Source organism: Papio anubis, chromosome 10 (genome assembly GCF_008728515.1).
Source record: "Papio anubis isolate 15944 chromosome 10, Panubis1.0, whole genome shotgun sequence".
In the NCBI taxonomy this organism is placed as follows: Eukaryota; Metazoa; Chordata; class Mammalia; order Primates; family Cercopithecidae; genus Papio; species Papio anubis.
The window spans coordinates 72,303,445-72,315,700 of NC_044985.1; the positions used below are offsets into that span (position 1 = coordinate 72,303,445).

The 12,256-nt window shown below is 34.0% G+C and overlaps 1 protein-coding gene across 13 annotated transcripts in view; it reads left to right on the plus strand.

The window, feature by feature from the left end:
* GULP1 (GULP PTB domain containing engulfment adaptor 1) overlaps nt 1-12,256 on the plus strand; it is a 308,512-nt gene that overhangs the window by 281,521 nt on the left and 14,735 nt on the right. For all 13 annotated transcript variants that reach the window (XR_001893457.3, XM_031651397.1, XM_031651399.1 and 10 more), the window contains one exon: nt 539-631. Coding sequence is in view for 12 of the 13 variants with exons in the window: in XM_031651397.1 (XP_031507257.1) it covers nt 539-631 (93 nt within the window). In the remaining variant the exon portion in view is untranslated. The remainder of the gene's footprint in view (nt 1-538; nt 632-12,256) is intronic.

Consider the following 12,256-nt stretch of genomic DNA (forward strand, 5'->3'; position numbering starts at 1 on the left):
ATTTTTCATTCCTGATCCCCTGCACAGCTTTTTTTTTTTTTTTTTTAACTATTTTATATTGAATTCCCACAAGAACTTAGTGTTCTCATGTGACTTTGCTTCACTTCCTGATGCTTCTCATGGGGATCAGAGCAGCAGAAGCAGCAGATGCTGGGTAAGTGGTTTTCCATGCAGATCAGATTCCTTGGTAATTAAATTATGCCTTTCTCCACTCTTCAAAATCATCATAAGCAAGTTTCACTGTCTTGTGGTTATATTCCAAGATTATGGGTATAGTTTGCACAGTCCAACAAGAAAACACAATGTTGAGATATTAGGAACATAAAATTTGCACACACATACAAATATATTATAAATTTAAGTCTTTCAATGATCTGAAATCCTCCAACATTTCCCAAACTTTATCAAACAGTTTTCTCCCCATGCACAACAAAGTACATTAAGGTTTTGCATAATATAAATTCCTACTCATAACTGTAGCCGGTATATTCCAAGAAAAAAAAAACAGAAAGTTATTCAATAATCATTTTCTTTTTAGATCCAAGACTTAGAAACAGAAAATATGGAACTTAAAAATAAAGTACAAGATTTGGAAAACCAACTAAGAATAACTCAAGTATCAACATCTCCAGTGAGTATATTGAACATGTGTATGTTTTCCTTAGAAACAAGATTTTGTGGTGATAAAACAACTCTGTATCACTAGTTCTGCAATATTTCACATAATACTTTGGGATCAGTAATTTCAAAGTAAACATGCATAGAGATGAAGGCTGCTAAGCAGTTTAATTTAAAACTTAAAATTACCTAGTTAGTTCAAATCAGAGTTGTTTTCTATGTTGCTGTTTTCCTCTGGGTTTTCTAACATAATTCAACCCTCGACTTAGTCTTAAGTTTTATTAAATAATATAATTATTCTCTTTGTGGCATATTCTTCTTTCATTTCTATTAATTACTATTTGCTGAGTTAGACTTAATGACCTATGCCAGTCTCCCCTTGAAGTGCTCAACTTCATTATAGGAATTCAGCTGTGAGCAAGACTGAACCTGGTTTCTTATATTACATGGTAAGGGTTCCCACTGGGAGTGAGGCAATTGTATCTCAAACATTAAAATGAGTGGTATTCTCTGCAGACAAAACTCAAGTCCTTGTAGTTAAAATATTTATGTCTGATTCGTCACAGTTTTGAAATCCTTTTCCCAATACCATGTATGATATCATTATTACATGGTTTTGGCAAAGGGAATTTATTGGAGGGAGGTGGAATTTAAAACAATATTTTTTCTAGGCAAAATATATTCAGGAGAAGATGATTTTTGGTTTGAATCATCTGTACTACTGATATTCTCTATTAAAGTGTATTTATTATTCTTCATTTAAAAAATTTAATATCTAAGCCAAGGACAGTGGCTTGTATCTGTAATCCCAACATTTTGGGAGGTCAAGGCAGGCAGATCGTTTGAGCCCAGGGGTTCAAGACGAGTCTGGCAACATGGTGAAACCTTGTCTCTACAGAAAATACAAAAAAGTATCCAGGCATGTTGGCACACCCCTGTAGTCTCAGCCACTGGGGAGGCTGAGGTGAGAGGATGGCCTGAGCCCAGAGGTCATGGCTGCAGTGATCTATGATAGCACCACTCCACTCCATCCTGGGTGACAGAGAAAGACCCTGTTTCAAAAAAAAAAAAAAAAATCATATCTAACTTATAACATAAACATGAACTGAAAAAAGAAATTTGTTGCAAAATTTTTTATGGAAGCTTATTGTGCTTCAATGAAAATGTTCATTTTTTAATATCTAATACTAGAATCGTTCACAAGGTCATCACTATGAATAAGAATGTTTCTATAGAAGTTTCATGTTGGGTTTCAAACTTGGCACACTCTGGAAATGGGTCAAAAAATGGTCTTTCTTGTAAACTCACGTTTTTCCACCTCCCATATGAAAGAGTGAGCATTTCCATTGCTTGGCTTGTGGGTTTTGTGTTTTGTGCCAGTAGGGCTGCTATGGCCTTGATGAGAGAGGTTGAGACTGAGGTACTGACATATATGTGCTGGAGCATCCTCTTCAGGTTCTGGTTTTACTCTGATATTCCTTCTTATTTTTTCTTGTCACTGTTTGCTGCTCACCAGGATTATGATTTTTTCTCGCCTCTCTAACTGCAAGGGACAGAACATCAGCTCAAATTTGTTATTCAACCTTCCATCCCAAGATGGAAGACACATCCTCTTGGGTCTTGTTGAAATTCATATGATAAGCCATGTTGTGAAATATACTAGGAGAATAAAAATAAATATACTTCATTTATATGAAGGGGAAATAACTTTTTCTAGGAGTTTTGATAACGTAGTTGTTTCTGGAATTCATCACATATGAAGAGTAGCGTTGCTTTCGTTTTTGTGTTGACAAAGGAGTAAAGTAAGCTCCATCAGCTTTTTGGATGCAAACCCAAAACCGGTCATTGTGTATCCTCTTTATCTGAGGAGGAACATTTGAGAAGAGCAAAGAGGTTTCAAACATATTAATCAAACTGCATCCTACTTTTTTTATCTTCCCAAAGCAGACACTGCTCTGAGAAGAAGGTGGGTCAGGATTTGGATTATGAATGTGCATTGGTGATCTCATAGGGTTACTGAGTCAGCTTCAGAAGTGACAAAGGACAGGAGGAATGACAAGATGACCCTTGCTTCAGTGTCTTTGACCATTTAGCTGAAATAGCTATTTCAAGTGGAAAGCATGCAAGTTGGTATATGAAGGAAACATAACCTGTTCATAAGCATAATTCATTTATTTAGCAATTCTCACTAGTAGAGCCAGTTATATATAAAGAGTAAAAATATTGAAAAAGCCATGTTTTAAAATGAATTAGCCCTCCCAAGGTTACATCATGTAATAATTATTTTAGGCATTGTGTTCATCTCGGCCTGGATTTATCTAAATAAAATGCTTCAGAAACTACAACTAAGAGGTTGAATTTAAAAAGAAATAACTGTCTTTAAATCACTGTCTTACACTTAGTTCATATATGTAGAAAATTTGTTGTATCCTTGATCATTGTGGAAATGACAAATTATAACTTTGCAATCTACTTATAGTCTTTTGTCATGTAATGTCATTGTCTACACTGTTTCTTTAACTTTATATTTGTCACATGACTTTTTAGCTCCTAAAATCTTATCATATGATTTTTTAAATTGTTGATATGCTGGAAGATGTACGTCTTCATTAAGATAGAATCTGGAGGACATTATACTAAGTGAAATAAGCCGTGCACAGAAAGACAAATATCACATGATATCACTCATATGTGGAATCTAAAAAAGTCAAACTCATAGAAGCAGAGAGTAGAATAATGGTTACTAGGGGCTGGGGCAGAGTTGTATAGAAAGGGTCTAGAAGATGATCAAAGGATGCAAAATTTTAATTAGGAGAAGTAAGTTCAAGAGATCTCTTGTACAACATGGTGATTATAATTAATAACAAGGTATTATACACTTGAAAATTGCCAAAGTAGTTTTAATTGTTCTCACAACAAATATGTGAAAATAGAATTTGTTTGATTTTTAAAAGAAAGTGAACTCAAGAGCATTTTAAAATTGCTAAAATTTAAATGTAAAATTAAATGTTAAAATTTAAAATGTAAATTAATGAGATACCTAACCAATTCAAATGGTTTAAAAAACATTGTTACAGCATTTGCTAATGTGCTTCTTATTAAAAAACATTTTTGCCTTTCATTTCCGATTTTAGTAATGTGGCTGTGAAATAAACTTGTAGAACACTAAGTACAGCTTATTTATTTCATATCTACTCAAATGAGGTCCCAAATTCCTGATATTAAAATAAAATAAAATTAGTTACCTGCAGTTATTTTTGAAGATTTATTAATGATTCAGATTGTTGAATTTGAAAAACAGACAATGCAAATGGCAAATAATAAAATGTAAATTTATAATATCTTATTTAATAGCTTACCATGTGCCTGCAATAAAGAAATTTCTGTTAAGTTAGAAATGTTTTACATCTGTTCTTTCTTATGAAATTTGAACATCAGTTTTACAGGACACACAGCAGGAACACAAAGTACCTCACAGAGTGCCCCCACGGCTAGCAAAGTAAATGCTTAATGAGTTTATAACCCTGGAAATAAGACTCTGTGGGTTTTATGTGTTTGTTTTGAGCTCAGAGGACTGAGGATTAGAGTGCTCCAAAATGACTAAAGTTCTCATCAGTTTGTTCAAAGGATTAGAGGCAGTGATCAATACATTATTAAAGAAACATTGAAGTGAATTATGAATCCCGTTATGCATATTGAATTACAACATAGGTGGGTATGGTGTATGCAATTAATTTGGAATCTGATGAGTTTTTAGTGATGAGAGGAACCCCTCACACAGAAATATCTTCACAACTGACCAGCCCAAGACAGGTCTTGATCCCACTGGAAGCCAAATTTTTCAAGTCACAGAAAGGTGACACTTTTATCAAAAAACTCTAATTCAGGTTTAGTTCTTTATAAATTATTTAATGCTATAATTTGGTTCATAAAAATATACCTTTAAGCACAATAATGTTCTGAAATATCTGGATATGCTGGCCTAACACAATATAGTTCACACTAAGCAATTGCTAGTCAAATAAAATACATCTTTAATCTTAGCTTTAATATAGTCTCTTTGGGGAAAGGGAAAGAAAAAAGTAGGAATGGAATTTTGGGAGTTGTGGAATTAAAAGTAATGTGAAAATAACAATAATGTAAATTAATATTATAGATGTTATTTTCTTATCAGTTTGTGATGAAGTAGAAGATAAAGTCAGATATGGCAAGCAACGGAAACATTCTTGATAAAATTTGATTAGGCCGGGCATGGTGGCTTACGCCTGTAATCGCAGCACTTAGGGAGGCAGAGGTGGGCTGATAGCTTGAGTCCAGGAGTTGGAGACCAGCCTAGGCAATATGGCAAAACCCTGTTTCTACCAAAAATACAAAAATTAGCCGGGCGTGGTGGTGCATGCCTGTAGTCTCAGCTACTTGGGAGGTAGAGGTGGAAAGATTGCTTGAGCCCAGGAGTTGGAGGCTGTGGTAAGCCTGGGAGGTCAAGGTTGCAATCAGCCATGATCATGCCACTATATTCCAGCCTGGGTTACAGAGTAAGACCCTGTCTCAAAAACAAACAAACAAACAACAACAACAAAGCTTGATTAGATAACTAAAAAATGACAAGCCATCTTCTCTAACAAGAGGTCCAAAGTTAAAGTTGAATTTCCGTAATACAAGACAATGATTCAAATGTACCAAATCTCCTAATAATATATTACAGTCTTATTGATGTTGATATCCTTATTCTGTGTTAAATCATAAATTTAAAATGTGAGGCCCAATGCAGTAGAATGATCTACATGGACACCTTTGTACTTTAAAGAGTCTCTGTTTAAGTGAGAACATAGGTGCATGCATGTTTCTACTTTCCTCAGAGACGCCCTAAGGGAAGGTTGTTATTTCTTAGAAAGTTTGTCAGTCACTTATATGTTATATACATGAACATGAATTGGTCATACTGATGGATTTTGAATTGCAAACTAAGTAATTTTAGGTTGAAACCTTGAATAAAAATATTCCAAACTTCTAAAATGTTCCCTCAAAGTTTTATGGTGTACATTTTAGTTTTGGTTTTGGTCTTCGTAGTCCCACTGCTTCATCACTGGGATTTTGAAATCGTTCTTAATAGCAGACCGTATGTTACAATGCATATCACTTTGATTTTCATTTTATCTCACTTGTTGATTGTATACATTTGATACAGTTGTGATCTGCTATGGAATATTATAAAATGTGTACTGAAGATCTAATATTTCCATATATCTAGGCTCTTTGGTTTTCACAGTTTATGTATTTCAGATGTTAAAGGGTTTGCATTCCATGGGGGAAAGAAAGAAAGGTTGGTAATAAATACATAAATATTTCAATAAATAAATGTAACCATTTAGATCTTGTATATGCTATGAATAAAACAAAATAGAGCAGAATAGAAGAGAATGATTGAGAATGTTGTTTAGAGAAAGTGACCAGGGAAGCAAGCCCCTTCAAAGAAGGTAGCACTTGAATTGCAATCTGAATGATAAAATGTTAGCAAATGCAACAGACTGAAAACAGTTACAAGAACTTTGCAGCTGCAGTGTAGTGACTGAAAGCCAAAACAATTGGAGAGGACATTGAAGAGAGACTCAGAGTCTAGATTTGATAGGTCTTCATAGGCAATGGCAAAGGATTGGTATTTTTTTTTTAATGCAATGATATGTCACTTGAAGGTATTAAACGGAATTTGTGGACCATCTGGCTGCTATATGCAGCATGGACTGTAAAGAGGCCAAAGTGATGTCCCAGAAATAGACATTTCAGTAGTCTAGGAGAAGGGTAAATTAGACTATAATTCTACCTGTGAAGGTTATGAGCAGAGCTTGATTTTTGACACATTTTGAAGGTAGAGCTTGCAAAATTTACTAATGGATTTGTTGAGGGCAGTATACGCACACACACACCCTAAAGGAGCAGGAGTGTCCCTTCAGGTTTTCTCCTTAACATGTGGGAAATGATGCCATTTTCTGAAACAGACGTGACTTAGGAGGAGTGAGTGATAAAGAATCAATATTTCACTTTTGCCTGCATTATTTCTGCCAACTAGATAGCCAATTGGAAATGCTTATTAGATGGCTGAATATACAAATCTGGAATTCATAGAGAAGGTCTGGTCTCATGTGCTTGAGTGAAAAAAAAGTTTGTCATTTTTTATTCTAATTGTTTATTGTTTAGTTAATATGCCCAATATAAATTTGGTCACTGTGAGCTTATGTGATTGAGTTCTAGCTAAAGAAAATAATATGAGACTACTTTTTTGTTCAGTACTGAAATTAAGACATTCCTAACAAGTGTATCTTTAATATTTGCTTCCGATCTTTTTCACTTAAAACCAATTCTTCATATGCATGATAAATGGAGACCACTCCTATTTCTCACTTTCTCATATAAAAATTGATATGAATATATAACACTTAATGTATATAAAATATTTTCTTACTTGTTTTTAAACAGAATGCTTACATATCTTCTAAATACCACCACGATTGGGTCAATCATGGGTTCCTTTTCTATCAAATGAAATAGTCTTCAAGAGTACCTATATTACATACCTCTGTATCACACTAAATTGTGAAAATCTTTTCCCTGGTTTTAGATATTGGATCCTTATTTTAAACAGTCACTTAGATACACTGAGAAATTTCCATTACTTGACTGTGCTGTTTGCTTTTTGCTGTGTTCCAGTGGTTTGGCAATGGATTAGAGGTTAGGTTTTCCACCATTTGGTACTAATTATCTGGGAACAATCTGATTTCCATTTATTACATTCATATGGCAGTGCTGCCTGTATTTATATTAGAAAAAAAGAGTTTATTCTGCCCTCATAGCCTCATAGCCTCATGAATGCCTGCAGAAGATTGTTTCATTGTAAGATGTGGGCATAACAAGTTCAATCAAAATGTTCCTCTTGATTCTTGTATCTGGGTACTTTCATTTTACCCTTCTGACTATAGAAGGTTTTAACCAAACCAGACTACTGCCAGGAAGCGAAGTGAGTAAAATTGTAGTCCTAGGGAATACTGGATTCTATTGCTGAGTAAAACAAATGTCTTCCTTTCAATTAAACCCTTAGATAAAATTATTTCTTTACATAATCAACTGTGTGGCCACTGATTAGACTTGATAGGACAATTATAGCCTAAAATGTATATTTCATTGTGGATAAACAGTGAATCTATTTATTTTCCTCTAGTGTTTTCTCTGCTACTATTGAAGTGAGAATGGGCAAGAGCAGATTGTGAAAGGTCTTAATTACACGACAAGCTGAATGTGAATCTTTAAACAAAGACATAAATTTTAAATATGAATTGGTTCAAGAACATTTGATGCCCACAAAAAATGATTACCATTCCACAACTTCACTTTCATAATTGTTAGTTGCACGAGATAATTCTGAAAGCATAAACCCTGTCTAACGGGAAGAAAAATATGTTCCCATTCCAGTTCTGATCATAAGTACCTGGTCAAGTCATTTAGCCTCTCCTTGTTGCAGTTTTCCGCTTTGTGGTACAATTATATCCATTTAACTTGAAAGAATCTTGTGAAAACTGTAAGACAGTAGGTCTTACAACTAACAGATCAATATAAACCAACTGTAGACCTAGAAATCTGAAAAAACACAGACCTTGTGCTGTTAGTTGTAATCATTACTTTTAAACTTTATTTAAAAACTGATATTGAAGATATGTTATAACAATTAACTTTAAAAGTATGAATCAGCATGGTAATCTAGAAACATCTGCTAGAACATTTTATGCTACCATTTTCTTTCTCCATCTTTAATGTTAATTATAATTTTCCAGGTTTTTTAACTAGAAAAAATTATTTTAATATACAAATGTAAGGGAATTTATTTCTTAATTATTTCTTAATTTAATTATAAATATAATTTTGAACTCTGCCATTTTAGTAGTTGTGATAAACTATATTTTAATCTTGACATTTGTATTTTATGTTTAAAAAGTCTTTGGATATTTGTATTGCCAGTGCAATTAACAGTGAAACATAAAATTTCAGTATAATCCTAATATTTCTAAACATATTATGACAGAATTGCTTAATCTTAAAAGCAGTGTTTCTGTTATTATTGTTCAAATGTATTTAATATTTACTGATAGAATTCAAACACTTTTATGATATTTCTTCTTGTTATCACATTTATATAAAACTCAAGGTTGAAATATTCACCATTGCTTAAATGCACCAAGATGCTACTTACTGAAAAAAAGAGCTACAAAGGGGAGGGAGAGCATTAGGACAAATACCTAATGCATGCAGGGCTTAAAACTTAGATGACGGGTTGATAGGTGCAGCAAACCACCATGGCACATGTATACCTAGGTAACAGACTTGCATGTTCTGCTCATGTATCGCAGAACTTAAAAAAAAAAAAAAAGACAAAAGAAAAAGAGCTACAAAAGTATAGCAAAAACAAATCTCAAACATGGACACTCATTATTAATATATATGAATAACCTAACAACTTCTGTATAACTAACACATAATTTTTTTGCACAGAATTCCCCTTAGTATAATAATTCAGATTCTGTGTATGTTCCTAAAGACCAAGACACCTGAAACTACAAACATAAAGGAGTTGCTTGAACAGTGGTGCCATGTACTTCTGTAGGACAATCCAAAAAATTTGGTTCCTAGCCATCTGTCAGAATACTGACAGAAAGCCCAAAATAAAATTCCTCGAACTGTTTTTCTTCTAAACAATGTACTTAATTACTTAAACACATAAACATCCTCAACCAGTTAAAAATAGCAGCCAAAAAAAAAAAAAAAAAAAAAAAAAAGACTGGTTCCAGAACCTTGGGACCTAAATGCAAAATTGTCACTGTTTGTCATTTAGGTGCTAATGTCCGCACGTTCATATCCTTATTGAATAGGCCTAACCATTTAGTACAGAATCAAGCGCCAACTTTACCCATATATTTAAATGTGCTGGACTTACATTTCATTTTTATAGGGAATTAGATATAACATCTGATTCCTTGACTTGAATTGCTTCTAGGTTGGGAATCAAAAACTCAAACTTTAATATAGCCCAGATTATGACATTCAAGTGTGAAATGGGCATATGGTAGGAGTGATAAATTTGAAAGCACAGGCTAACTTCAAAGACACAGCAGATATTCAATACCAGTCAACTATTTTCATGCAAGTGTGTGGGCCTACATTCTAGATTTTCTAACTTCTGGGGAAAAGTTCTGGATTTTAATATGTAATCTATTTTTATATATTAATTTATTTTTAATTTAAAAATTTTTATTGATACATATTAGTTGTACATGTTTGTGGGTAGAGATGATATTTTGATACCTGCACATAATGTATAATGATCAAGTTAGAGTCATTGCAGTATCCATCACCTCAAACATTTATCTTTTCTTTGTGTTGGGAACACCTAATTCTATGCTTTAAAAGACCCATGTGATCTAAACAAAAACTGCCAAATTACTGATGACCCAAAGAAGACCTGTGAGGAATAGTTCTGGAGTCTTAAACTCTAGATACCAGAACAGTTGACATTATTAAATATCCCTGATTTACCATTTTGAAATTGAAAAAATCCTCTTGATTATAGTGTATAAATACTTGATTATTTTTATATTGTATACATTCTTCATTTATGTTAAGTTTACCTCCCCAGAGGAAGTAGTACTATAAGAATACTGCAAACACTATGATAAAAATAACAGAGCACTTTCAAGTAAGGTTATTTTGACCTTCAGTTTGTTTTCAGGTACCTAGTAAAGAATTGTGGCCAATATATATCCTAAAAAAATATAGAGTATTACCATGTATATTTTAAACTAGATAATATCAAGGACAATTTCCACTTAATATCTTATCTTTACTCAGTACAGACAGCCTTATCAATTAACAGTTTAAGTAAAAAGATGCTCTAGTATAAATTAGACAATAAATATCATTTACACTAATGTGTTACGTAGGGTATTTGGGAACAAAAAACAAAAATTTTCTCACAAAGAGCTTACAACTGTAATCTATAATTAAAAGTTGGCCACCAGGGACAGAATGATACAGTAAGTTATATCGAACAAAAATAGATTTTAAAAATTGTGTACATACACATCTCTACATAAATAGATCGAGGTGTATTACAATGAAGATCAACAGAGAAATCAAAAATTATATATTTACGTATGGATATTAATAGAGTGATTAATTATATAACTCAGACTAGCAGAGATTTTGCTTCCACACTGAACCTTTCCCTCAACTTAATTTCTCACTTTACATGGCTTCCTTTTTCTCTCTGCTTCCGGAAATATGTGAAGAGGGTCCTCCTAGCTTAAGGACATAACCTCAGACTTGTTGGTCCTTCACTAATTTTAATTACTACCTTTTACAACAAAGTTTATAAAAAATCAGATTTTTGTTTTCTCCCTGAATTTTTGTTAGTGGTGAAAGATCTCTGACATGTGATTTGCAGCTGAGGAATGTGGCTCCCAGCCAGAATCTTATGTGGGATCTTTCTGGCCGGAGCGTAGGCAGTTACAAAGGCTTTGTCTGGCACACCTCATCACATTGTATTTGGTGGGAGAAAGGTGCCCTCATCACATTGTATTTGGTGCACAGTTTGGAGGAATTGAATCTAGTACTCAGGTCCCCTGGCCAGCCATGCTCTTGTGCATATCTACATTTATAGCCCAGGCAACTCCACTCAGGGGCCTCCTTTTAGAGGGCCTTAGGTGCCTCTCCTGAGACCACCTTATTCAAGGGACTTGGAGACCACTTTTCTCCACTATGTCTCAGTTTTCAGTACTTTTCTACTGCTAGCCATTCCCTTCTCCCTCCCACTGTCTCTTGTCCAAAGAAAAACCCTTAGGAACCTTTTGTGCAGAAGCCCCTAAGTAATGAGACAAAGGCTCACTTCTGCAGTGATACTTCTGACCCTTGCTCGATGCCATTCCGTGGGGAAAATGGAGCATTGATAGAGCAGGCACCTTCTCTCTGGCCTCTTGCTTATACTATAGCAGTAAATGAATACAGACTTAATTATTACTTCCATTTTGGCTGCTGTTTAATTGGCCGCTGTGACATCTGGCAGCTTAGCTCTCTCCAGCTCAGCTCTTAACAGTAGCTTTCCATGCTGTAATGGAAATAGCCCCTAAAAGTCATGCACATACTGATGTTCAGACCTACTACACTGCTTGCTTGTTATTTATTATCTCTCTGATTTATTTGAGATGCTTAACAATCACCTCTTCCCATCCCCCTAAAAGTCTTACAGTTTGGAGCTCCTCATGACTATAGAAAGGGCATGATGATTAGAATCAGACTGTTTTGAATTTTGAATCTGCTTTCTACCTCAGATAAGAATAAGTCACAAAGAATCTGTGGACCTTAATTCCCGTCGTAAGTCACAAAGAATCTGTGGAGCTTAATTCCCATGTGTTTATTGTAATAAAGACATAATATTACTACTACTGATACTTCAAAGAATGTTTTGAGGATTAAACATAAAATGTATGTTGTGAGCTCTTTTGAAAATTCTACAAAACCATAAATTTATTTGGAAGAGTTTATTCCTAGTTCTGTGACTGTTCTCTCATTACTATCCTTCCTTTTCCCATTTCATTAC